At 39.1% G+C, this 25,647-nt stretch overlaps 3 protein-coding genes across 7 annotated transcripts in view; 1 reads left to right on the forward strand and 2 right to left on the reverse strand.

The window, feature by feature from the left end:
• Window positions 1–10,940, forward strand: part of lactbl1b (lactamase, beta-like 1b) — a 32,132-nt gene extending 21,192 nt beyond the window's left edge. For all 5 annotated transcript variants that reach the window (XM_086293213.1, XM_086293211.1, XM_086293212.1 and 2 more), the window contains 3 exons: window positions 3,431–3,678; window positions 6,407–6,512; window positions 7,237–10,940. In XM_086293213.1, the coding sequence (XP_086149339.1) occupies window positions 3,431–3,678; window positions 6,407–6,512; window positions 7,237–8,215 (1,333 nt within the window). In that variant the 3' untranslated portion in view covers window positions 8,216–10,940. The remainder of the gene's footprint in view (window positions 1–3,430; window positions 3,679–6,406; window positions 6,513–7,236) is intronic.
• nmur3 (neuromedin U receptor 3) lies at window positions 10,111–17,646 on the reverse strand. Its single transcript, XM_086293216.1, has 2 exons — window positions 16,741–17,646; window positions 10,111–11,589 (listed from the first exon to the last, which is right to left on the reverse strand). The coding sequence occupies exons 1-2, from the start codon at window positions 17,582–17,584 to the stop codon at window positions 11,159–11,161; spliced, it is 1,275 nt and encodes a 424-aa protein (XP_086149342.1). The 5' UTR covers window positions 17,585–17,646; the 3' UTR covers window positions 10,111–11,158.
• A 3,908-nt stretch (window positions 17,647–21,554) lies between these two features.
• On the reverse strand, window positions 21,555–24,845 carry LOC147331149 (general transcription factor II-I repeat domain-containing protein 2A-like). Its single transcript, XM_086294090.1, has 4 exons — window positions 24,578–24,845; window positions 24,392–24,525; window positions 23,941–24,297; window positions 21,555–21,617 (listed from the first exon to the last, which is right to left on the reverse strand). The coding sequence occupies exons 1-4, from the start codon at window positions 24,843–24,845 to the stop codon at window positions 21,555–21,557; spliced, it is 822 nt and encodes a 273-aa protein (XP_086150216.1).
• Window positions 24,846–25,647: the final 802 nt, after the last annotated feature.

The raw sequence follows: 25,647 nt of genomic DNA on the forward strand, positions 1-25,647 counted from the left end.
AATACTAAGAGCTAGTCGAATACACAAGTACAGTTTATTTTCTAATGAATTACCAGAAATGTATTTAAAATCAGTGTACACCCATGCTTTCCACTGAGCCAAATTGCTCTTCAGTTTTGTGCTGATGGACTTCTTCTATCCACAGTTTCAAAAAATTAACCCACATTGAAACGAAATACCAAAAGATGTGAAAAAACTCTAATTGCAAGATGTCTTAAAGTTGAGAGTGTACAAAAAGATCAGTGATCAAGTAGAAATGAGTGAAAACACAGATGCAACGGTAATCAGGTGGTACAAAATAAGCCACAGTGCGACTAATCAAAGCTGAAGACGCCGTCTTCCTAAAATGACACCACAGACAGTGCAATCTGTAGCTCGACAGGCAGTGCTTTAGATTTGGCACAGCAGTCACCAGTGGAAATCAGAGTTTCTGTGACAGCTTAGATAGTGTGAAGAAAAATGCGTAACTCCGACCTGCATGTAATAAATCTCAGTTGGTCTTTTGCACACAACTTCATGCGTTTTCTAAAGAAGTTTGATAAGTTAATCATATTAAATTAAATTAAATAAAAATTATTTTTTAATAAAAAAAATATTTGGTTGTTTGTTTGTTTTTATGGGTGACACCAAGAAAAAATGGGGCTCACACTGTGAACTACCTCAGTGAATGCGTAGCACGGACAGTGTAGAATGGAGGTAGGAGTGTGATCATATATAGCAATGCAAAAGTTACTGAGAAAAAGACGTATATAGATTGCACCGCCGTGGAGTGTGTGAGGAGGACCCAGGAGCAGACACAGGCAAGGAGACAGACTGTTCCAACAAAAGGCGAGCCTTTATTTCAGGCTAATATACGTGGAACATAAAAGAAAGTGAAAACAAACTAGAGCCCAAAAAGACTGAGAAACTCTGACTTCACAAAGAAAACTATGAATCAACTATGGTGCTAAGACTAAGGCTATGAACTAACAAGGAAGCTATGATGACGGTGACTACTATGACTGTGAACTATGACATTAACTATGATCTTTGAACTGTGACTTGACATGGGAAAAATAGCACGATCCGACAAAGACTGAAGGGAAACACACAGACTAAGTACACACAAGGGGTGATCATGGGAAGTGGAAACACATGAGGAAACAGCCGGCACAATAAATCATAATGACACGATAGGGAAAGTGTAAACTAAGCACATAGAACATGGAAACGAGACTTTAAAAATAAACAGGAAACATGACGGGACGGGACGCAGACAAGAAACATGGTTGACAATATGAACCACACAGACATGAAATATGACAGCTTAAGATATGAACCAACAAGAAAGGCCTAACCACAGGGGGCGAACACACAAATGGCTCTAAAAAGCAAAGAACTAAAACAGAGCAATTTAGGAGGTAATATCTAAATTAACTTAACATAAACAATGAATAGCAAAGTACAAGGAAAATCAGATCCTAATTAATTATAGCAACAACCAGAATTTAACATATCTTCAATAACATACGTCAAAAATAAAAACTGAACTCAAAATGCTGGGTCACAGACCCAGCCCGTGACAGATGCACTGGTTTACTGAAGAAACCCAAGAAAAAAAGATACGTGATAAAGCACAAGGGCAAACTAAAATCAAAGAAGAAAAACTGGAAAGAAAAATAAAAGATGGTTAAAAAAATTGACCTTTTTTCAGTTGTTCAGATTTGAGGACGAGTTTGGTCTAAACAAACAGTGATAGTTGGGGATGGATATGAGAAAAAATAACTAAAATAATGCCACTGAAAATGTTGTTGTCTCACCAACATAATACTGCACTGAATATCCTACTACCAGTGGAATTACTGGACTACTTCATGAATCAAAGGAGATTACAACAGAGGACACATAATAAATAATTTCAGAATACAGCATTAGAAAATGTTATACTCTACTCCTAAAATAATTACCTTACCTTACCCTTTGTTATCTCTCTGTGTACTCCAGAGAGATAACAAAGGGTAAGTCTGAAAGAATGCTGCAAATTCCTTGAATGAATCCTTAAAAAGAATGCCAAGAATTTCAAAAAGGTTCCAAGGACTCTACATAAGAGGTCAACCTCAATTACAACATTAAATCTTCCTTATACATTAATAATAAAAAATCTATAATAAATAGTGTAGATTTCCAGTAGATAAATGGGTGCTTTATCACTTTTCTCTCCTTCATAACTCGCTGTCATCTTGCTTTCTCCCTCTGCTGCTCTTGCACACTGTGTCCATCACCATTATTTGGCTATGATCATGGTGCTGAAGAAGATTTTGTACCTTTGGCAGCATCTGCCTGAAGGGACAGATTTCCTTTTTCTTTGAGCCCCTGTTTTCTCCAATTATGTTTTGCACTTTATGTATTTTGGCACTTTATTTTTTATTTTTTTTGTTTGTTGTTTTGTTTTTAGGTATGAGGTTCAAGGAAATAAGCCCCAAATATGGAGAATTTAAATTTTTTCAACAGGCTGTTTTGGCTTTAACACCACTTCACTGACTGGATAAATTTGTATTAGTGTACTTTGAAGTATAGTTTGTTTAATTAACAGTTAGATTTTCTTAAACTATTAACTATTTAAACCAACTATTTTATTATATTATTATCAGTATGACCAAAGTCATTAAAACATCTCAGTCAGAATATACTTTAAATTGCAAATTCATTTCAGGAATTTATTAAATAAAATCCCAAACCCACATATCAGTGTAAATGAATTCAAAATTCAAACTTCTGTGCACACAGCTTGGACTGATCAGTCGGTTTTTGAAAGGATAGCTCAACATTTTGGAAAAAAAAGTTTAGTCACTCCTTATCCACACAAGGAGTGATTTGCTCATGGCACATCACTTTGTGGTTGATGGTTGGCTGCTTGCAAAAATTCCAGTCTCCGGTTGCCTAGATAACCCTCTAGGTTACCCTGTTTACCCTACCCTGTCAATAAAATGCATCCTGCACTCTCGTTAGTATTTGCTTTAGTTATTCGCCTCAAAGCTTAGAAAAGCCTTCTACACAGGCAGTTTCAGCAAAAAAGAACAAAGAATAATAAGCTAAATCCACACCTGAATAGCTGCTTTAATAGTAACAATCCATATAAATTTCACTCAGTAATAAACTGAATTTGATAACTGGGATTGGCACCAGCTCCCCCACAGCCCTGAATTGGATAAGCAGAAGAAAATGGATGGATGGGTGATACTGCAGCAAATGCAGAATATAGCAGTTATTGCATGTTCATCCTGGGGGAATGTTTAGTGTCGCTATCTTAAAAAAAAAACAAGAAAACCTGAATATAAGCCAGGGAAGGGAAAAGGAAACCAAGGAGGAATACAAACAATATGCCTCAGTGTGTGATTAAAAAAACCTTTTCAACCTTAGCTATCATATTGCTTTGTTATCTCTCTTTTAGAATTGCAAGTTTATCAAAACTTTTTCCAACGCTGATGCTGTACAAGCTGTGGGAGGACGGGAAGATTGGCTCTCTTGATGACCCTCTGGAGAAATATGTGGAGAACTTCACCATCAAAAACCCTCTGGGGAAGATGCGAGACTCCGAGTTGAAATATGTGACAGATGGCCTGATATTTCTCGACAGTGGAGAAGTTCAGATCCGCTCATCTTCAGTCACTCTACGGAGGATGGCTAGCCAGCTCTCGGGTACATATTTATACTATATCCCTATGACCTTAAAATAACACTGAATTTTAGCCTTTTCTTGTTAAAAGAAAACAAAATGCTTCAGCAAAGCGGCAGTTGACTTTTGGGTTTGCATGAAAAAGCTTTTTGTCAGCCAATAAACAGAAGTTTATAAATCACAAATTTATCTGTATCTATAATTCATGTGTTAAATATCTGATTGAACTTTAAATAATTTCAACCAGCTACTATTGTGACACCAAAACAGCCCTGACCTGCCACGGCATGGACTCTTCTAGACCCCTGAAAATGTGATGTGGTATTTGGCACGAAAATGTTAGCAACAGATCATTGAGGGTGCTGCAAGCTCTGAGTGGGGCCTCCGTGGGCTGGACTTGTTTGTCCAGCACATCGTACAGATGCTCCATTGGACTGACACCTGGGGAATTTGGAGACCAAGTCAACACCTCAAACTCATTGTTGTGCTTCTCAAACCTTTCCTAAACCATTTTTGCTTCATGGCAGGGGCACGTTATCCTAGTCAAAGCAGCCACAGCTAGATACCACACCTTTCTATTAGAACTAGCATGAACTTTTCAGCAATTTAAGCTAAAGTAGCTCGTCTGTTGGATCAGGCAACAGGTGACAGTTTTTGTTCCCGATGTGTGTTAATGGACCTTGGCCCCTCATGAACCTGTCGCTGGTTCACCACTGTTCCTTCCTTGGATCAATTTTGATGGTTTTATAGGTGCCCGGAACCAGCCATCACAATTTCACTCGCAATCCTTTCAGTTACATATTTTTGCTGCTTCTAACACATCAACTCTTAGGACAAAATATTCACTTACTCCCTAATATCTTCCACCCACTAACAGGTGATGAAGAGATAATTAGTGTTATTCACTTCGCCTGTCAGTGGTCATAATGTTATGCCTGATTAGCATATACATGACTGTATGGTTTTCCATACCGGCCTAATAAGGAGGCTGATTTTGCCAGTGGTCCAACTTGCAGAAATATTGTCTCGCCCTCTCCTTTGAGAGAATGTTTATCAAAGGTCTGCTATTCTTTTTCTATCTCTCTTCCGCCTCTTCCAGTTTCCAGTTATTCCAGTGTTGTTCGTGCAGTTGACCTTTTATTATCCCAGGAGATTTGGTGGCAGACAAAATTGCACAGTGAAAGTGAAGCTTCTCGGGAACCATTCTAAATGCACTGTTCAACAGCCTATCAAAAATATCAGAAAAACAAAATGAGACCAACTTTGAGAGTATGTGCCTCAAGAAACAAGTTTTTGATGGAAAACCTCTTGAGATAATTTCCTTTCAGAGGAAGAAAGAATCCCAAGAGCCATTAGCTTGCAGTTAACATCAAAAGCTAAAGCAAAGAAAATTAGCCACTTCAAGGTTGAATTTATAATCAAGCTGGAACAATAGAAGGGAACAAAGAGACGAAAGAGGTTTCTAGGAAAGCTCTTGCTACATGCTTGATTCCTGCGACAATATCCATTTATTTATTTGGCAATAATATTTCTGGAGACTAATGATGCTTTATGGATCGATTTTGAGCTGAAGCAAATGATTCATGAACTGATGAGCCAAGTGGCAGTAAACCTACTATTACTGTGTCACAATGAAGAATTTGGTGCTTTTCCACAGCACAATAAATTCAGTCCGTCTGGATTTTGAAGAGTGGTTCAGACCCCTCAGTAATATGAAGGTGTCTTTAGAAAGTTGCCAATTTTCTGACATATTCTGACAAACAATTAATGAATGAAGGACAAAAACAATGTAGCTGGTTTGACCTCCCTTTTTATGGCGGAGGCGATCGTAGCTCAAGAGTTGGGAGTTCGCCTTGTAATAGGGAGGCTGCCGGTTTGAGACTCGGCTCCGACAGTCTTGATCGTTGTGTCCTTGGGCAAGACACTTCACCCGTTGCCTACTGGTGGTGGTCAGAGGGCCCGGTGGCGCCAGTGTCCGGCAGCCTCGCCTCTGTCAGTGCGCCCCAGGGTGGCTGTGGTTACAATGTAGCTTGCTATCACCAGTGTGTGAATGTGTGTGTGAATGGGTGGATGTGTAAAGCACTTTGGGGTCCTTAGGGACTAGTAAGGCGCTATACAAATACAGACCATTTACCATTTTGTCATTTAAAGCCATTTAAAATCCCTTCCTACTGTTCTTCTAATTTAATCTTAAACATCTATGATCTTTTCACTTTCATTGATATGCATAAGTAAAGCAGACATTTAAAGGCGCTTGCACTACTTGCAGTAAAAAAAAATATCCAACCCTCAGGTGCTGTTTAGACTTGTAACATTTATTCAGATAAGACTTCAGATAAGAGTTGCAATGAACATGCCTAAGCAGGAAACGGTTTATCTGAAGAAGTTTTCAATAAGTAACACTTCTGTCTGTGTAAAGAATTAAAATATGAGACGCTCATCTATTGCAAGGAAGGATAATAGGTCTTTAAATATCCAACCATGTCTCACAATTTGTCAACAAGTCAGAGTGGCTGAACATCATAAACCTTTATAGACAACTGGTCAAATATATCACGTACAAAGAAAGTGCTGTTATAAGGTAAATGAAATAACTATTAGAGTGAAATATAAAGTGATGATATGTGTTTGAGAAGGCTAAAGTATACTAATGCAATTCACCCTTTGTTTTTGTTTTTTTATTTACAAATTTTACTTTTCATTTTATTTATTTTTTTAAATTTAACACTGTTTTGCTGTTGTTTAATCCAGGCCTGCCCAGGAGGCTCCGAGCTACAAATTTGCTTTGGAAAGGAAAAACTCAATCTGCAATCAATCTTCTACAAGATGATGTCCTCGTCGCGGATCCAGGCACCAAGTATGATTTCTTTCATTGTGGTGACATCAGTGTATTCATGGGGAAATTCTAACCAAGCAAATAAGTGTTCCTGCAGTGTACAAATATTATTCTGTTACTTATTTCTTACATTAGAACTACATTCTGCTTCGTAATGACAAAAACTGTAATTACAATAATCCCTCTTGATGCTACTTAGATTTTACCTGGGGAGGATGTATAATTAAATGTCAAGTTTAATTAGCTCAGGTCTTTCCACATACTGTACCTGTCTCTACATATTACACTGATTAGTAAAATATTTGACCTTTGAGTAAACAAGTGTTTTCAAGTGATATTTTAATATCTCCAGCACCACATTGTGTTTGTATTAAACCTGCAGGGACCTGAGCTCAACTAAGAAATAGTCCATCAAATATGATTTGGAAGCAACGTGTCATTTTTATTCTTTAATATTTGTCCCGATGAAACAAACAAGAGTTAATATTTGAGTAAATCGGTCTTTAACCTGCTAGCTCCATACTGCAAAGTCTCTGTGATGTTGTACTGCACCCCCAAGGGAGCAGTCTATATTGCGTTCTCTGCTAGTGAATGGGATTTTTATGTGCTAGGCTTCCTGCATTTTCTGTCCAAAGAGCGCGCTCACTTAAATTACATGGAATATTTCAAGTATGGTGATATTTAAACGTGAATTATCATGTATTCTTCTTCATTCTCCCAATGCTTTTTATATTTGTTCTTGCAGATGTCACTACAGTAACCTTGCCTTCTCACTACTCGCTCATGTGATGGCAGAGCGAGTGGCCGGAGTTGACTACCAGCGATGGATCACAGAGAACATCCTGGACCGGCTGGGGATGGAAGACACCAGCTTTGACCTCACCCCAGGGATGCAGAGCCAATTGGCTGTTGGAGTGTACTCAAATGGAAAACCAGCCCCACTCTATGACCTCGGCTGGTATCGGCCTTCTGGTCAGATGTTCTCAACAGCTGCAGATTTGGCCAAGCTTGCCATGATGCTGCTGGGTGCGTATCATCGCAAGCTGCTGGAGCCAGACTCTTTGAAGATTATGCTGACCCCACTCTTTAGGTGCGATAAGGATTATTTTGCTAACCGTACTGGAACGCCATGGGAGGTGAATGAGCTGATGGGCTATGAACTGTTGCGTAAAGATGGGGATTTGGATGGCTACTCTGCCACTTTTTCTCTGGTTCCCAGACTGAAGCTTGGCCTAGTGGTGCTAATGGCAGGCAGCCGATCTCAGAAACAGGATGTGGTCACAAAGGCCTACAACCACATTGTCCCAGCCATAGAGAGAGCCTTCAGGGAGGCCAAAAAGGTCCTTGTTGCTCCTCCAAACCCTGATCATTACATTGGATTTTTCACTTACAGCAACATCACTTTCTATGAGATCAAAGTAGGGCCAGACGGAGTCCTTATCATGCAGCAGTTTGGTCCTCAGATTGAAGAGCTCATACCAGAGAAGTACAGGACAATAAAACTTAACTACCTGGTTGATCGTGTGTTTAAAGTGGTGTTTGAAAAAGAGTACCCCTGTGTTTTGCGAGTCGGCACCGCTTCAGTGTCCCTGGAAGCTCAAGATGGCCAATTATTTAACTTCTACGTGTTTAATAAGCAGGGTTTATCTCCAGGTTTTGATGCACCAGGGCTGAACACATATAACGTGGTCAGAATACCCCGTAGGCCATCCTTCTCCAGCTGAATTGCAACCGTGTTGTGGCCTAAAGACAAACGTTGTGTCCTTGGGATGTGTAAGGGGATGTAAATAGACATTATAAAATATCAAAAGACTGAAGTGAGATGTTGCGATTATTCTAGAGGTCAAAGACATGATATTGCTTTTGATATACAGAGAGCACAGATAAGCATGACATGTTCATCCAGCTGTATAATGTCCTTCAGAGAAAATGTATTAAATTCACTTCTGAACAATGCATATGAATATCCTTCTCACGCTGGCCCTTCATTACACTTGAGAACTAAACAATTCGCACTGTGGTGGGAGTGCTTGTGTTTTTTTCCTGTGCTTCATTTGAATTTCACATCGTAGTGTCTTTCTTTTCTTGAGTTTTCATCAGACAGAACTGGAGAACAACTCTTATTGTGGCCATTTACATGAAGAGTTACATTCATTCTATATTCAACTCTTAAACTGTGATTGAAGTTGGATGAAATATGTCACTCATACATATTCATCTTTCTCTGGAAAACAATGTGTTTGTGTTACTTTACTCATGGCAGGTAGAAGTAGAACATTTAAATGGCAAACTGGAATGTCACCTATTAAATAGGTATATTGCCACAGATTTGAAACTGCTGGGTTAAAAGCAACAAACAAGCACCGACATGTCACTAAGGTACAAATTGTTTTTGCTCCACAATAAGAGGCGATTAAGGACAGGAACACTTCTGGGTGCCTGTGTGACTCTTTTCTGTATAATCCCTGAAAATGGACTCATTCATACCGACCTCTAACACCAATATGAATATGAATACTCCACTCTGAATGCTGCGAGAAGATAACACATTCAAGAGAACAAAAGTAACGTATAATGCAAAGGCCGATATTTTGTTTTGTATTAGACAGCATGTCTGAGAATTTTATGGAAATGAAATCTGTATTGAAAATGTTGTTTAGTGTTCAAGCATCCAGTCCAATGAGTGAAAGTGAGCGAATGTGAATGCAAATCTCCCTACTGTATCCATTTCATCCTGCTGTGGCTTGCAGAACTGCCATTCTGCTATTCAATTCAATGTTGTCAAAGCTTATTCTGATCAATAGTGGAAAGCATAAAATATAATTTGACTCGTGCGGTGTAGTGGAAAATTAAAACAAAAAACAAAAAAACAAAACACGTATTATACCATGCATCAATTCTCAACCATTGCTCAAAGGATTGGCCAATATGCTGAAAATTCTCAACCATAATAACAGCTGTCAGTATATTTAGAGGTGTGTGTGTGTGTGTGTGTGCGCGCGTGTATGCAGTGCCCCTGCTTCAACAGTAATCATTCATAACAAAAAAGTGTAGAAAACCACCTGCTGGAAAGCCAACAGCGAGGCCAATGGGCCTAAAAGAGATAACTGGTTCAAGGATACCTAAATAATAAGCAAAAAGGTAAGAATAACATATTCTATTGCTAAGTGAGGTGGGTATACAGCCTGTAATATGTGGTGGGATTGGTGAAGACTACCACATATTTAGGCCAGCAACACAAGGGCAGTAGGACAACTTACTAGTGACTCTAAAGACACAATACATTCAACCAGTCAATCTGTCCTAGCTTATTATTTTGATTCAAACCACACTAGGTCTATAAACTCTTGTGGAAAAAGACATTTCATAATGCAATCACGGTGATGAATAAACTCTTCAGTTTCATGGTTCCGTAATCAAAATGACAGCACTCTAATAATGTGTTTCCAGTATTTACATAGTTCAAGCATGTGACAGCTATGTATAGACTGCTTAATATTTATTTTGCTTTTGAATTAGCCATTGCACAATAGCCATAATCAGTTTTCATTTTTGCAATCACAGTGAACAACAGCTTGCAACAAGAGAAAAAACCCCAAAAACATTAGCAACAGCTCACAATAAATTATCACATTCTTTGTCCCACTGAAACACAGAGACATATACTACTTCTTTTTGCAAATTAGCATCACGTTAATTTTCAGGTACAACATATCAATTACAACATGTAATCATTTGGCTGAGATCGATCTGATTTTCCACTTTCTGACATAAGGCATACAGCAGTTAAAAAATAAGACAGCAGGTAAAATGTGCAGGCACTGTTGTCAAATATGATTCAAAGCTTCAAACAAAGGATAAATAATCATTTTACATCCAAGCTTTTTAGTGACATGTGATAAGTTTAAGAAAATAGCAAAACATACTGGAAATTATGCTTATCCACATCCTTTGCTAGGATTATATGAGAATATCCATAATACTACTGCTAAATATGATACTGGAGCTACAGGAAAGCTAAGCAACTAAAGACTGTAAATATAGGGGGACGGTTAGCTTGGCTCTCAAAGATTTAAAAAACAAATATATGCCCTTTACCTTTACAATGTATTTTTAACGGTATCTTGATATTTAAAAAAAGGGGGGTTTCTTTCACATTCAACCTCCTATCCTGTCAACCATATTTTTCCTCCACCATCACTAAACATCAGGGGGTCCAGTCCCAGTCCCCAATAACATCATGCTCCATAGTCTCATCAGCCTAACTGCCAAAAATTCATACATTTCCAGTGTCATGATTTTGCAGTAGATTTTGTTATTTTCTTCCAAATGATCTCTCTTTGCACTAAAATACAACATGAAAGCAACTTTTGGATTTACATGGCTCATCAACTAGAACCTTTTTTTACTTTTGAGATGAGCCAATGTTAATAAAAGGGTCAGAGACAAGCAGATGAGACAGTTTCATTACATTATGACACAGACTACTTGTCCTCATTTGTTTCAAGTCTCCGTTCTAAGCTAGGCTCATTTTCTTCTGGCAGTATTCATCATACAGCATCATGTCAGCAAATTCTGAAAACAAATAAACCTAAGATCCAAAATGTTAACCTGTCAGTTTACAATATTTCTGCACCAGCTGCTTTCTAGCTTGTTCAAATAAAATGTCAGAATACAGAGGTCTTGCACGTTGTGTCTGTACAAGCACATGTGAGGATTTCAGTGTCCATACTCAGTGTCATATTAGGGGACAGCAAAGGGATGAAAGCATTAGAGTCCTTCCCCTCGGCCTGACCCCTTGAACTTGCAACGGAGGGATCCAGCAAAATTTTAGGAAAAGGAGGGGAGTCTCTGACAGAGTTATTGTCCTCCCCCTGGGAACAAACAAGTTCTCGAAAACACTCTCTGAACCGCGTGGAGAGCAGGCTGTAGATGATAGGGTTGACTGCAGAGCTGAGGTAGAAGAAGACGCCCGACAGGATGTGGACATATTGATAAATGTTGTGCATCAAGTCGGTCCACTGGCTGATAGAGCTCCACAGAAGACGCTCGATGTGAAAGGGTGCCCAGCAGACTCCAAACACTGCCACCACGATTGCTGGAGAGAAAGATGATGAATACATTTATTTTTGCAGAACAGATTTGAATGTTAAAATTAAACTTGTTGGCTTGTGGTCCTTTATAAAAATCCACTCTGCGGTTTATGAGTTCTTATCAATTGTTAGCGATCCAGCCATAAAATGATTTATCTCCTCAACTTTATTTGAAAACCTGTTTAAACAAACTGAGACAAACGTTTCTATAAGGAGTACACAGGTTTGTGGAGATTTTCTTCTTCTCATTTTCATTTAAAACAGCTGTATATGGATGGACTAGAGTTAGGTATTCTGGTGTGTTCAGTCAGTGTCATGCCATTGCACACATTGCATTAGCAAAACTTGAAAGAATAGCATGTTCTTGCCCAAGGGTTTAAATTACTGTTATTCTGTCATTGCTGCTGACATTATATGAATTTGTCAGCTTGTAGGCTCCTGTTTGGTCTGGTTTGTGAGCTAAATGGCCGCACTGTGAAAATAAGGTTTAGGAACATATTATGTTTTGATGTTAAAATGTTCCTTTCTGACCACATCAGTCTTACTATGCTTATGCATTGGACCTATATGCTCATATTTTCTTACCATGTTCGTTTTAAACATCCATAAATGACAAAAGACAGCTTGTGTCAACAGCTTTGAAAAAATGACAGCGTTTAATGCTCCAGGAATGAGAATGAGGTCGTAAGAAGGACGGATAAACAGCTGTATTCATGACCTTTGTGGTAATTGTGAAGTAATTTAGAGTTAAGTTAGATTGCTTATTGATGCCCTTAAGGCAAATGAGTCAAGAGATTCTTAAAAATGGAAATTCAGCATATCATTATCCTTTGACTGAAGTTCTTGTTTAGCAAATGCTGCACTTCAGCAACCACAATATATCAAAGACATAGATTGTAGACTCTCTTAGCTTACAGATAAGACTAGAAACCAAATTCAAATTCAAATTTTATTCAAATTCAAATTTTATTTGTCACGTACACAGTCATACACAGTACGATATGTAGTGAAATGCTTGGACAACTGCTCGTGACCTAAAGAGAACAAAAAAGGAAAAGGCTATGAATAAGATAGGAAATAAATATGAAAAATTAAAAAGGGTAAATTTAACTAGGAAGGAATAAAATATAAATTAAGGTTAAAAATGAAATAACTGTACAACACAAATTAGAATGAAGGGTAAATTTAACTGGGAAGAATAAGATAAAGATAAATATATAAATTAAAGTTGAAAATAAAATAACTGTACAACAAAATACACAATATAGAACTATATAAGAATGTATGAAGAAATCTAAATATAAATAAATATATACACAATAACAGCAGCTGTACAAGTATTAACTGGAAATGAAGAATATAGTGACCAGTGTTGTGCAAAACCAAAGTCCAGAAAGTCCAGTGTGTGTGTAAGAACCATATGTGTGGGTCAGTACTGTGTGGTGGTGTGATTGAGAGACCGTATCGCCTGCGGGAAGAAGCTCCTCCTCAGTCTCTCTGTGTTGGTCTTCAGGGAGCGGAATCGCTTTCCTGACCTCAACAGAGAGAACAGTCTGTTGTTGGGATGGCTGAGGTCCTTCACGATCTTCCTGGCCTTGGTCCAGCACCGCCTGCTGTAGATTGAGTGCAGGTCAGGGAGCTCGGAGCGGATGGTGCGCTCAGCTGACCGCACAACCCTCTGTAGAGCTCGTCTGTCCTGCATGGTGCTGTTCCCGAACCAGGTTAAGATGTTTCCCGCCAGGATGCTCTCTATGGTGCACGAGTAAAAGTTCCTGAGCACCTTGGAGGGCAGTTGGAAGTCTCTCAAGCATCTGAGGTGGTAGAGACGCTGTCGGGCCTTTTTCACCACGGTGTTGATGTGACAGGACCATGACAGGTCCTGCGTGATGTGAACTCCGAGGTATTTGAAGCTGTCCACTCTCTCCACTGGGCACTCGTTGATGACGGGGGTCTGGTAGTTCCTCTCCTGCTTAGTGCTGAAGTCCACTATCAGCTCCTTTGTCTTACTGACGTTTAGAAGGAGGTTGTTCCTCTGGCACCAGTTCTCCAGATTCCTAATCTCCTTCAGGTAGGCCGTCTCGTTGTTATCAGAGATCAGGCCCACCACGACGGTGTCGTCAGCAAACTTGATGATGGTGGTGGAGCTGGTAGTGGCCACACAGTCATATGTGTACAAAGAGTACAGCAGGGGGCTCAGAACACACCCCTGGGGGGCTCCAGTGCTGAGAGTGGTGGAGGCTGAGACATGTCCGCCCATCCTTACTGCCTGTGGTCTGCCAGTTAGGAAGTTGGAGATCCACTGACACATAGATGAGCTGAGTCCCAGATGCTCCAGCTTGGTGGTGAGTGTGGAGGGAATTATGGTGTTAAATGCAGAGCTGTAGTCTATGAAGAGCATTTTAACATAATTCCCCCTTCTAGTGTCCAAGTGAGTGAGTGATGTGTGGAGGAGATGAGAGATGGCATCGTCTGTGGAACGATTTGGACGGTAAGCGAACTGTAGTGGGTCCAGTGTGTCTGGTAGTGAAGAAATGATGAAGTCTCTGACCAGGCGTTCAAAGCACTTCATCACTACTGAGGTGAGGGCTACAGGGCGATAGTCATTGAGAGAAGCAGGGTGGGGTTTCTTCGGGACAGGAACAATGATGGACAATTCAAACAGGTATTATAAGTCTTATCAATTTTAGGGTTTAACGACTGTTCTTGGCCAAATTTAAATGCTTCATTCTGTGCAACAAACAATGTTCAGCATTTTTTTTGATGATGGAGCACAAATACATTCCTCGCCAAATAATTTAGGCATAATGCTCTCAGGGGCTCTCCCTGCAGGAGATCCAGCAGGCACAGGCAGTGTTTGGCTTTTTATGATCGTGGATCATTTGTCTAAAGCTTCATGGTTAGGACAAAATGCTGTATTTTACAGTTTTTCAAAGAATCATATTTATATTCTATATCATCTTGTTCCAGCTCTTCATTAAAGATATATTTATCTTGGGTGAAATACTTGGGCCATATTTTTCTCTGAATTTTTTGCATAATCTTAAAGAAGTCCAGACGCTTTTCTTTGCAAGCTCCTTTGACTACGATGACCTGAAGGACTGAGAACCTTCACAGACTTTTTGTATAATTGTTACGTGTGTGTTTTACTAAGTCACGGCTGATGTGTTTGATGTGTTTAGAAACTTTATCTTTACTGTAATATAAGAGAAACTTTGGTAACAAAGTTTGGCTGAACAGCATGAATTGACAACAGGAATTGTTGTCAAGAACACAGGGTATATGTGTGAAGATGTTCAGTATGAAACTACAGCTTGATGACCAATCAGTAGCTTTCAGCTTGCTGCGCTTTTAGTTGTTGATAGTGAGTGGAAATCAATTAAAGAGCTTTTATCGAGTTAGCTGCTCATAGATGCAAATGTTAAACCTTTTTAAAAACTAAAATATGCATGTCATTTTTCCTGAAAGTCATTGTGTTGCAGCTACTTTACATGGGAAACACACGTTAAAAACAAAACCAATGTTATTTTACTATCAATTACTATTTGACTAGAAGAACAAGATAAGGAGGATGATGACAGAAGCAGTCTGATCAACTGTGCAAATCAAAACAATCACAATCTTTTTGTCCATACATTTCATATTATTATTTTTAATTTAAATTTTATCACCCATTCTCCAGAACAGATGACATTCCTGATAAAGGAATCCACCTGCAGTGGAACCAGAAAGCATCCCCCAAACCTCTTGTGAATTTAACAACATTTCTAAAAGATGTTCAGTTGGGATTCTTTTAAGAAAAACATAATTTAAAGGTCCCCTGTGATGTTTTAGACATCTAGTAGTGCTATGGATTTATTTGTTTTTGCACCTGTTTTCTGTATCTCTCATGCAGTTGCACAGAACATAACTGCACAGAGAGATGTGTTGCACGGAGCCTACAAAGGCAGAGGAAGCTGTTATGTTTTAGAAGAAAAAGCCATGCGTTCAGCACTTCCATTAAGCCTCATGAATTTACATTTCACACCTTGGAGAGTAACATTGAACGTAAACACAACTTTTAGTAGTTTTGAAGAAAACTCCACAATTTTACTACAATTTATTTGGCTTTTAGAGCTCTGGGAAAAATAACTCTCAGACGGAATGTGCTACATATGAGGTAAATATCTTCTTGCAATATGCAGCTCTACAGATGCAAAGATAAGAATAAGGAAATGTCTTTATTTTTAAGTGTTGCTGGTATTTTGTATGCAGCTGGGGGCAGTTAGATGTTTTTTTGTTGTTATGATGGCTATAAACTTGGTTATATGCTTTTATTTAACTCTCAAATATCAGCACGGATCTCAAAAAGTACAGAAAAGGTCAGGGTATAATTTTAGTTTCCAGCGTTTCATTAAATAAATCACCAGTGTGTTAGCTAAAGAAGCAGTTTAAAATTCACCTTTAGGCCTTTTCTTGAAATATTAGATATTTGTGACTGCAATATCAGTTAGAAATTCATGATATATTGTTTGTTTGTTGCAGGTTTTTAAATAAAAACATAATAAAAAAAAAAGTAACGACTAATCTCTATGCTGTGAAATTATGACTGGCTGTACAAATACAATGAGAATAGCATCACCAACATCCACTCTAAACTCCTGAGAGGAGCTATGACAAAAGCTTAAATGCAGACATTTCCTGTGACATTACCACTATCATGCTGCTAATTGTGTTCATAATGGATATTCTGATAATTTACTCTTTGCAATAATTGCCAGTTGGTTCAGAAAATAGGTTTTCAGATTGACTCCTAATGCTATTTTTTGCCAGTTATTATTTTTGCCATTCGTAGTGTGAGAATCTTTAGATGGATGTAATGGGAAATTCCTCAATGTAAAAAAACAAATAGCTACAGCAAAAGGGTCTTACACTAACGTGTAATCTTGTCAAGTTGCAGAATTAGGAGATGCGACTCAAAAGGAAGCCCTTCCGAATCTTAATGATCCATCCAAACTGCTGATAATCCTGTGTCATTATTTACTCTCTGTTTTCGTCACGTTTTGTCTATGGGATCATGCCTTGGCAGTGACAATACAGATTAGAGGAGATATGCTTTCAAGTCAGAGCAGCATGACAGAGCAATGCTTGCCTTTTGAAGAGAGAGAAAAAAAACTCACAGAGCATTTTGATGACCTGTCTCCTTCGGCCATTCTCCACTCTCATCTTCCTTCGAGTGCTGCAACAATTCTTTCCCAGGTTCCAACTGGACTGGCGCCTTTCTCTCCCCAAATGAAGGCCCATGACTAAGTACAGCATGCTAATAACCATCATGGGTATAAAATAGAAGCAGACAGTTGTGATTTGCATGACCAGGTTATAGATCCACAAAGGTTTCAGCACAGTGCAAATAGCTGACTCCTCCATTCTCTCTGGCAGGTAGAAGATGCCGTGCAGTGAGGTGTTGGGGATGGCACAGATCATCGAAACCACCCACACAATGGTGATGACCCGTTTAGCGTGCTGGTTAGTCGACAGGTATCGTGTTTTGAGTGGATATACCACAGCTATGTACCTCTCCACACTCAGAGCTGTGACATTAAGGATGGAGGCAAAGCACACAGTTTCAAACAGGAACGTTTTGAAGTAGCAGCCACCCTCACCAAAGGGGAATGGATAGTTCTGCCACAGGTCATAAATCTCCAAGGGCATCCCAAACAAAAGCACGAGAAGATCCGATACAGCCAGGCTCACAAGGTAAAAGTTTGTAGGATTACGCATTTTTTTGTGCTTTGCAATCACTGCACATGTGAGCAGATTTCCAGACAAGCCAATGAGAAAGATGAGAAGGTAAACACTGGTCACTTGGAAGAAAAAGGGAGAGCGTTTCGGACCCAGGATTTCAAAGAGGTTGACCTCTGTGAACTGGTTGTTAGTATAATTCCCAGAGGCATTGACAGGAATGCTGATATTGTGGAGCAGTTTTGATAAGTTTAAAGAGGATCCCTGCAAAAAGAGGTCCATTGTTGAGAGGAAGGCTGGAGGCACAAATGAAGGAGTCAAAACATCCTCTGCTGGTTTCTTGGGGTATTCAGTGCTATTAAAAGAAAAATAAGAAGATAAAACAGACAGTGCCGTGATCAGAAGAGGGTTTTTTTTCTGTTTAAGAGCTCTTTGATGCTGCTTATTGGGATCAAACGTAAGCTTAATATTTCTTCATCTTGTTTAATGAATAACTTCTCGACAAATGCATAAATTCCCACAACATGAGACCTAATTTTATCTAACCTAAAAGCTTGGCAGTTATTATTGTTGCCATTTTGGGGGATTCCTGAGTGATTTTGTCCATAATATTTCTGAAAAAGCAAACATTTCCATTTTGCCTCAGAGAACCTCAAGGGACCATCAGTTTGAATCAAAACTTCATCAGATTAAAGTAAATTAGATGACAACAGCAGAATTTTTTTCATTCTGGGTGGGAAAACTATTAACCTAATGCAGTTTCTGTTTCGCTCATGCATTTTCTATTATTCTATTATCTTCTCTGTCTCTCTCGGTTTTTGGCATCCTTTATGTCTAAAACAAACAACAGATGTTTCTTAAGATGCATCAAGGAGTGTGTGAACCAAGATTTTTCAGTGAATAAACTAATTAGTGTGATGATGTCAGTGGCATATCATTCGAAACAAATAAAGGAAACTTTAAGCTTGTTAACTAGGTATGACACATCCTTGTTTGTATTTGCATCATTTTGTTAAAGGAGACTTTGTTGCTTCTATTTTAAATAGCAGTAGCAGTAAAGAACTGAAATTCCACAGACTTATAGAAAAAGAACATTTTCTGTCATTTCTGCATAGGTAGAAAAAAATCATACATTTTTTACAGATTGCAGATTCCCTCGTGGACAGGAGAGCATTGCTTTTAGTGGCAAAATAATATTACTAAACTCTTTCTCATCAGCGGATGACTGTTTGGGATAATTACCACTCTGCACTGAGAGATGCTAATGACTTCATCTCAAAGGTTAATTATGTGGCCAAATCTCATGTATTACTCGGCAACTCCAAGGTTATTGGACTAATATGGTATGGACAGCATTATGAGAATTAACGTTAAATAGAGTTGAACATTATATTTATCTGACATGTCAATTAGGAAATATAACCAGCCTGCAGTTAACAAAAGATTCCAATGAAATTGTGTTTAATGTCTTTAAATCGTGTTGCAAATTTTTTTTATTAATAACTGGATATTTAAGTTGAACGGACTTAATTGCGCATTTTAAAATACTTACAAGCACTAGTGAAAAAAAAAAATCAAAAGCAGACTAGATGCAGACAACTAAACAGTTTCCCAAAAACTAAAACAACAGTTCAATGTAAAAGTAGAATTAAATTCTCACCTTGGTTCTGCTCATCTGCAAGTCGTTTCTGACTATCCGCTCTCTGTGCGTTCATGATTGAGAATGACGAATCAAATAGCGCAAAAACGAAGCAAATTGAAATATAGATATATACATATATCAGCCTAATGCTGAATGAAAAGTTGTTTGACACGCTTCTGGTCGGTGGTTGAGGGGAGAGGAGATACTTGGAGGATCCACAGGGGAGGAGACTGTAAATGCGCTGCAGCCACGTTCCCATCACACAGAGAGAGAGGGAGGGAGAGAGAAAGAGAGAGCGGATGGGGGGGGGGGGGGGGGGGGGGGCGTTTTCTGGGACCATACATCTGCTTCATTTATTTATTTAGGTTAGCCTATTAGGGTTGAATCATAAAGGGCGTGCGTAAGCTTTCATTCATAAAAAAAAACGCCAAGAAAGGGGCTGACCTATAATCTTACACTTAATAATCCAGCCACTGGAAGTAATAATCTACTGTAGCACTCTATGGCATTAGAATTAAGAAATATAACTGTTAAAGGTTTCTTCTGTTTTTGCACTTAAGGGTTAACGGTGCATTTTTTGAGACAGCAGAGGGGGTTGTTTCAGCAGGAACAATTATGTTTCAGGATTGCGTCATTGAGTCTATGGATTGCATATAATTGAAATTTCTGCATAATGGTCCACTGTAAAGAGATGAGTTAGCATAAAGCTCCAAGCAGATACAAAAGATCCCTTCTTTCATAGAGGACTGCATAAATAAGGAACAAAAAAGTGAGAGCCAGTGAAAATGATAGTAGTTCATGTTTCCTTATTGTCATTCAACTCTGCCCACTTTAAGGAAAGCCTGGCTAGAAATCAAATCAAATCAAATCAAATCACTTTTATTGTCACATCACATGTGCAGGCACACTGGCACAGCACATGCGAGTGAAATTCTTGTGTGCGAGCCCCACAAGCAACAGAGATGTGCAAACACAACAACACAAACGAGCAAAATACAAGAATGGCCAACCTGAAACTAATAAATATATGTACAATATATAATAGTGTATGCATTTCTGGATGTGTATACTAAATATTTTCCTACGTGTGTGTGTGATAACAATAATAGTAATAAAAATCATAGTTAAAATGTAAAAATACTAAAGAAATCAGGTTGTTCAACTTTGTCTCATGAAACTAAGAAAATCCTTTGATTTGTTGTCTTTGTTAAGTAAAAAATTGAATTAATGTGGATACAAGAGCCAATGAATATCTCACTGGGGCTTATCCAAGCTGTGTTAGTGCATCTGTACATGTGTTCTGGACTTGATTTATTTTCCATGGTTTAGAACTATGTGAGGGGTTTCAGCTGGCAAGCTCAGTTTGGAGTTCCTCATTCAGAAGTGCAGTCACGTCTTTTTCTTTTCTCTCAGTGGATTGTTCCTCTATGCTCACCAGCTGTAATGTAAACCCGAGGCACATTCTTCTTATAGCTCACCTAATTTACTATTACATGAGCCATCCTTCATGGAAAGTGCAGCTTATTTTTACTGAAGCACAGGTGTGAGTTGAAGAAGCAAATCAAAGTAGAACTGGATTTGGATCCAGTCTCGTATTCCCATGCTATAAAACTTGTTAGCCTCCGTCAGTCAAATGGGGGCAGAACCCTGTCTGACATTGGGTAAAAGTCAGGCCATTACAGAGCTAACATGGAAAGACAGTCAACCATTCATGCGAACAACTACACCTACAGCCAATTTGTAATCAGCATACATATATTTGGACAGGAGGAGGAAGCTAAAGCAACCCAAAAACAGAGGGCGAGTACATGCTTATATGGTAGTGACTTGTGTGCTGTGGAGCATTCCCTTCTTTATCCTTATTTTTGACTCTAGTGGCGATCATCATTTTCATTTTAATGCACAGCAAGATGTTGTATTTAATAGCACCTGAAACTACCAGTTGAGACCTTAAAGTAATACACAAAATTGAGGTCATAGACAAGCGTGGAAAAGTGTGATTTTCTCTGTAGATTTCTATTCAGACATACCTTTTTCATAACCCAAAGAGTTTCCATTAGAAAGAATAGAGGTTTAAAGCACTTTTTGCACTGGTTTCAATCTTCAGACCCCAAAGCTTTATACATAACATCTGTGATCCAGTGAGATGACATTTTCCTGTAAGATGAACTTAAATTGAAACAGAGAGAGGGTCTGTGTGCTTATATCAAAGCTAGATTTAAATAGAAGCCTACATAACTTACTGTAACGTTTTTAAATCGTATTTCTAACATTTTTTCTTTAACTCCTGCTGTGAAAATAGAATTTAATCATGTGTAAAGGTATAAATCTTTGCAGCTCCTTTACTCCTTTATTTTGTTACACATATTTAGTAGTTTGTTAGCACAGCTTTGCTTTTCTAAAATAAACACTTAGACCAACTAATTTTTTTTTGTGGTCATGAAAATCACCTATAAAAATAACAACTGACCTGGCTTAATTTTCATGGGGACATGTCACTCTTGCCACTCTACTGTTTTTATGTTGCTGAGTGAAGTGCTTAAATGGGCATTTAAACCGTTTTTGCTTGCTGCAGTGATTCCTCTTGAAAGCCAGTGATGTTTTTTTCTGTCACTTTTTCTTCTTCTCCCATGCTATGGGAGCCTGCTTTTCAAAGTCCACCTTCCTATTCAGCTGGAAAAAAAACAACAACAACTGATTTGTGACATGGTTCAACAGCACGTCTTAGGTATCAGCTCTCAGACGCCATGACCCAGCCTTAAGTGTGAAGGTTGCATAGAAAAGTTGTAAGGACTTTTTGAGTTTTGAACTTGTCCAGCAAGCAATCCTGCCCTGTTAGCTTTAATGTTGTAAACAGCCTCCTGATGCGTTAAGTGACATTTTGACTAAATAATTAAAGTAAAATGTCATTATTATAGAATACACCAGTGTATGAATGTGAGAGTGAATGAATAGTGGTATTGTAAAGTGCTTTGAGGGGTCCCGAAAAGCGCTATATAAATGCAATCCATTATTATTATTATTATTATAGAACACCCGCCGTCTTATGAAGGCCGTCCAAAACAATTATTTCACAATGCCTAGGCCTATGTTTATACCTCGGTGGAGACTGAGTTGTTTGTCCTGTGGTCAAACTGTGTGGAAGTACAAAATGTTTAAAAGCATGTCGGGCAGAATTTTAAGTGCCTGTGGGTAAAATACTTTCCTCAGCGCATCTAACAGAAGTACATCTGAAAATTAGGTTTCAAATAGTGTCTGGAAGATACTGCAAAGCACACAGTATCTAATTTTCATTCTCACACTCCTGACTTATTTGTAATGTGGCTGTAATTAAATAAATCATCATAATTAAAGCTGGTATGTGCGATGTTTAGTGATTTATAAGTTATTACTAAACCCATCTGTCTGGTTGAGTTTTGTGTACAACTATAATTTTGTGGAGACTTTCTGTTTTTATGATGATGAGTAACGTGAGGCAGGTGGTAGGACCCATCACACAGTAATCACCAGCAGACCAAAGCTGAAAATAAGCAAGACAAAACACAAACTACAGAGGAGAGCAGACAAACTTGTGGCATCTGAACACACTTGGAGTGAAAAGGGGAAAGTGAAGGGAAGTAGTACTTTTAATATCAAGTCAAGATGTCAAGATGATGACACTGCTTCAATAATGTTGAGGTCTGGATTCTGGGGAGTCCAGTCAATGACTGATAGTGTTCCATTGTGTGTTTCTTCTATCCACTTGCATTGGCAGAGTGTTTGAGATCATGCTGAAAAGTGAAGCCACTTTCAGTCAGATGCTTTCCAGGTGGTACTGCAAAGTGGATCAGAATCTGATGCTATTCATCAATTTTGACAAGATCCCAACACCACTGGCTGAAATGCAGAGCCAAAATACAGCAGAGCCTCCCCCACCCTGTAGATAACTGTAGACACTCACTATTGCATCTCTCCTGCCCTCCTCTGTAGCTACTGATGATGGGTTGAAACAAAACTTTCTCATTTTTTCAATTTTACTCCAAAAGGCCTTTTGCCACAGATTTTCAAACCAGTTCTTGCAAATTTACCATAACTCAGCTTTTTCTCCCCGTTTCCTTTTATAAGAATGGCTTGTTGACAGCCACCCCCTGGCTGAGATTATTTCTGATTAATCTTTAGTTAACAGTAGTAAACTAAATCAGTTTAAGGGCCAGATGCACCTCATCCTTTTTCTTAAGGACATGACTTTCAGACACCTGCTATTAATAGCTTTTTTAGGTCTGTCACTTCTTCTTTTTGGTTAATAGGTCTTTGGGAACCATCGTGTTCATGAAAAAATACTATTATGTCGTGTCAAATTGTATCATATTTTTTTGCATTTTTTGCAGTTTTAACACATTATGAGGGGAATTAGTTTTTTGTGAATGGCTGCTAGTAACAAAGTGCCTACAGATAAAATGTCAAATTGGTTCTTTGCTAAATTCCCTCTTATGTGAGGGCACAACACTGGTGCATCACTGAAGTTCAGCGCCTTTTTTATTCTTGAATGATTCATAGATTGGTGGCTGATAATTTATATTATCAGGCAGCAAAAACAATGTAAGTTTAACAAATTATTACACTTTTTGCAAACTTGTAGAGCAGGGGTGGCCAACCAGTCAGAGACCAAGAGCCACTTTTTTTTTACTGTGTTACCGCAAAGAGCCACATCCTACACATGGGCACACATGAACATCACCCATCCTTTCCTCCCTCTCTCTCTCTCTCTCTCTCTCTCTCTCTCTCTCTCTCTCACACACACACACACACACACACACACACACACACACACACACCAATATGATAATGACTCCTACAGTACTAAAACCACAGGCCAGTCATTTTCAACAATTGTGTGCACTGTCTCACACACACAAACTCTCAGTTCAACCAAGTCCACAAACAAAAATATAATAATCTACAATAGCATTTACTTTTACAATGCATGTTGTTTAATGGGACTTCTGGCATTCCTTGCCTTGTATGTTGACCCAAACATTGACAGTATCTTAAGCGCAGCCCGTTTGACATTGGGGTATTTTTCCATTGGCATACTTTTCCAGAACTCAATGGTCCCTTCCCTTAAAGCAGGTTTCAATTGGTCCTCCTCACAAAGATCGATCATCTCCAACTCAGCCGCAGCTTTATCTGTGACTAGCGAGACTTTCAAACAGCCGGTCTCTGCATTCAATGGGTCGACGAGGAACGTAATCTGTGGCCTTTTCAATTGTAGATCATGGAACCCGGTCACAAAGCTTTCGTGCAAGTTTTCAATCAGCGTTGCATATCTGGCTCTTTGCTTACTCAGGGCAGCGCTGGTGACTTGCCCGCTTGGCTTTTAGCAGAGTGGGAAAATGCGTTAAATCTCCCTTTTGAATATGTGTCTTGAACAGCTTCAGTTTGTTGACAAACGCAAACACACTTTGCACCAGGTCAGGCAGCATTTTTAACTTACCCTGCAGGGTCAGGTTATGTCTGTCCAAGTGACACAGCATGTCGACCAAAAAGGCCAGATCCATAATCCACTTGAGGTCCGAGAGCACGGGATAGTCCTTGTCCTTCTCTTCCATAAACAGTTTCATGGCATCCAAAAGCTCAAAGAAGTGAGAGAGTACCTGGCCTTTTGACAGCCACCTCGCAGTGCAGCGGCAGGTCACCTGGAAGCCCTTGGTCCAGCTCAGCAATGAGATTCTTGAATTGCCTGTGGTTAAGCGCATGTGTGCGGATATAGTTGACGATTTCCATCACAGGCTTCATGACGTTATCTAAATTCAATGATTTAGACACGAGTTGCTCCATGTGGATGATGCAGTGGAAATTCCAAAAGTCAGGAATAGTTCGGTCAGCTTTGCACAGCCCCACAAGCCCGTTCACAGATCCCATCATGGCTGGTGCTCCATCCGTGGCTATTGCAGTTCATTTCGTTATGGGCAGATTTGCTTTTTCTAATGCAGCCATCGTGGTTTCTTTCACATCTATGCCACGGGTTCTGTCTTTTAATGGCACAATATCCAGGAGTTCTTTGATCACACAATCGTTTGACACAGACTGTGCAAATATTGCCAACTGAGGCTTGTCTTGTATATCACAACTCTCATCCAATGCGACACTAAAATACTCACATGCTTGAAGGTCAGAGTGCAACTGTGTTTCAATAGCCGTGTTAATGTCCGATATTCTGTGTTCAACAGTGTGGCGGAACAGTTGGACGTCTGATACCATGCGTTTTAATTTGTCGTTTTCAGGAGACAAGATTTCAACAACGTCACTGAGGCATTTTTTAACGAACTCCCCTTCATCGTATGGCTTTTTAGCCCGTGCAATGTTCCAAGCCAGCTGATAGGATGCGAGTGTTAAGGTCTCTGACCGCTTCGTAAATTTTTGGAAAAACTGTATGTGCTGACTTTTCAAAGTGGCCAACTCGTGCTTGCGAAGTTCAGTCCCTTTTGGGTCGATGGTTCTGGTCGATGTTAGCATGGAGTGAGCTGAAGTGGCGCTGAAGATTTGAAGCTTTGAAATGCGCTAATGACGTCTGACATATAAGGCAGAATGGCTTGCCATTGCGTTCAACAAAAAAATATAAACTCTCCCACTCTGTTAAAAACATCCTGTGTTCATCTTCATATTTTCTTTTTGCTGTGTATTTTTTCCTTGCCATTTTAAGGGCAAACTTGCTCCTACTGGG

Source organism: Aulonocara sp. 'chitande type north' Nkhata Bay, linkage group LG5 (assembly GCF_057382095.1).
Source record: "Aulonocara sp. 'chitande type north' Nkhata Bay isolate Kocher_YH1m ecotype deep benthic linkage group LG5, A_spYH_male_GT1.1, whole genome shotgun sequence".
In the NCBI taxonomy this organism is placed as follows: Eukaryota; Metazoa; Chordata; class Actinopteri; order Cichliformes; family Cichlidae; genus Aulonocara; species Aulonocara sp. 'chitande type north' Nkhata Bay.

Coding starts and splice junctions, on each gene's coding strand:
- nmur3 (XM_086293216.1), bottom strand. CDS start 17,584: ATGGACCTCTTTTTGCAGGGATCCTCTTTAAACTTATCAAAACTGCTC. Junction 11,590..16,740: donor ACAGGTCATCAAAATGCTCT/GTGAGTTTTTTT, acceptor CTTTCTCTCCAG/CAATCGTGGTGGCAGTGTTT.
- LOC147331149 (XM_086294090.1), bottom strand. CDS start 24,845: ATGGGATCTGTGAACGGGCTTGTGGGGCTGTGCAAAGCTGACCGAACT. Junction 24,526..24,577: donor GGTGGCTGTCAAAAGGCCAG/GTACTCTCTCAC, acceptor TGTTTATGGAAG/AGAAGGACAAGGACTATCCC. Junction 24,298..24,391: donor TAAAAATGCTGCCTGACCTG/GTGCAAAGTGTG, acceptor CTCTGCTAAAAG/CCAAGCGGGCAAGTCACCAG.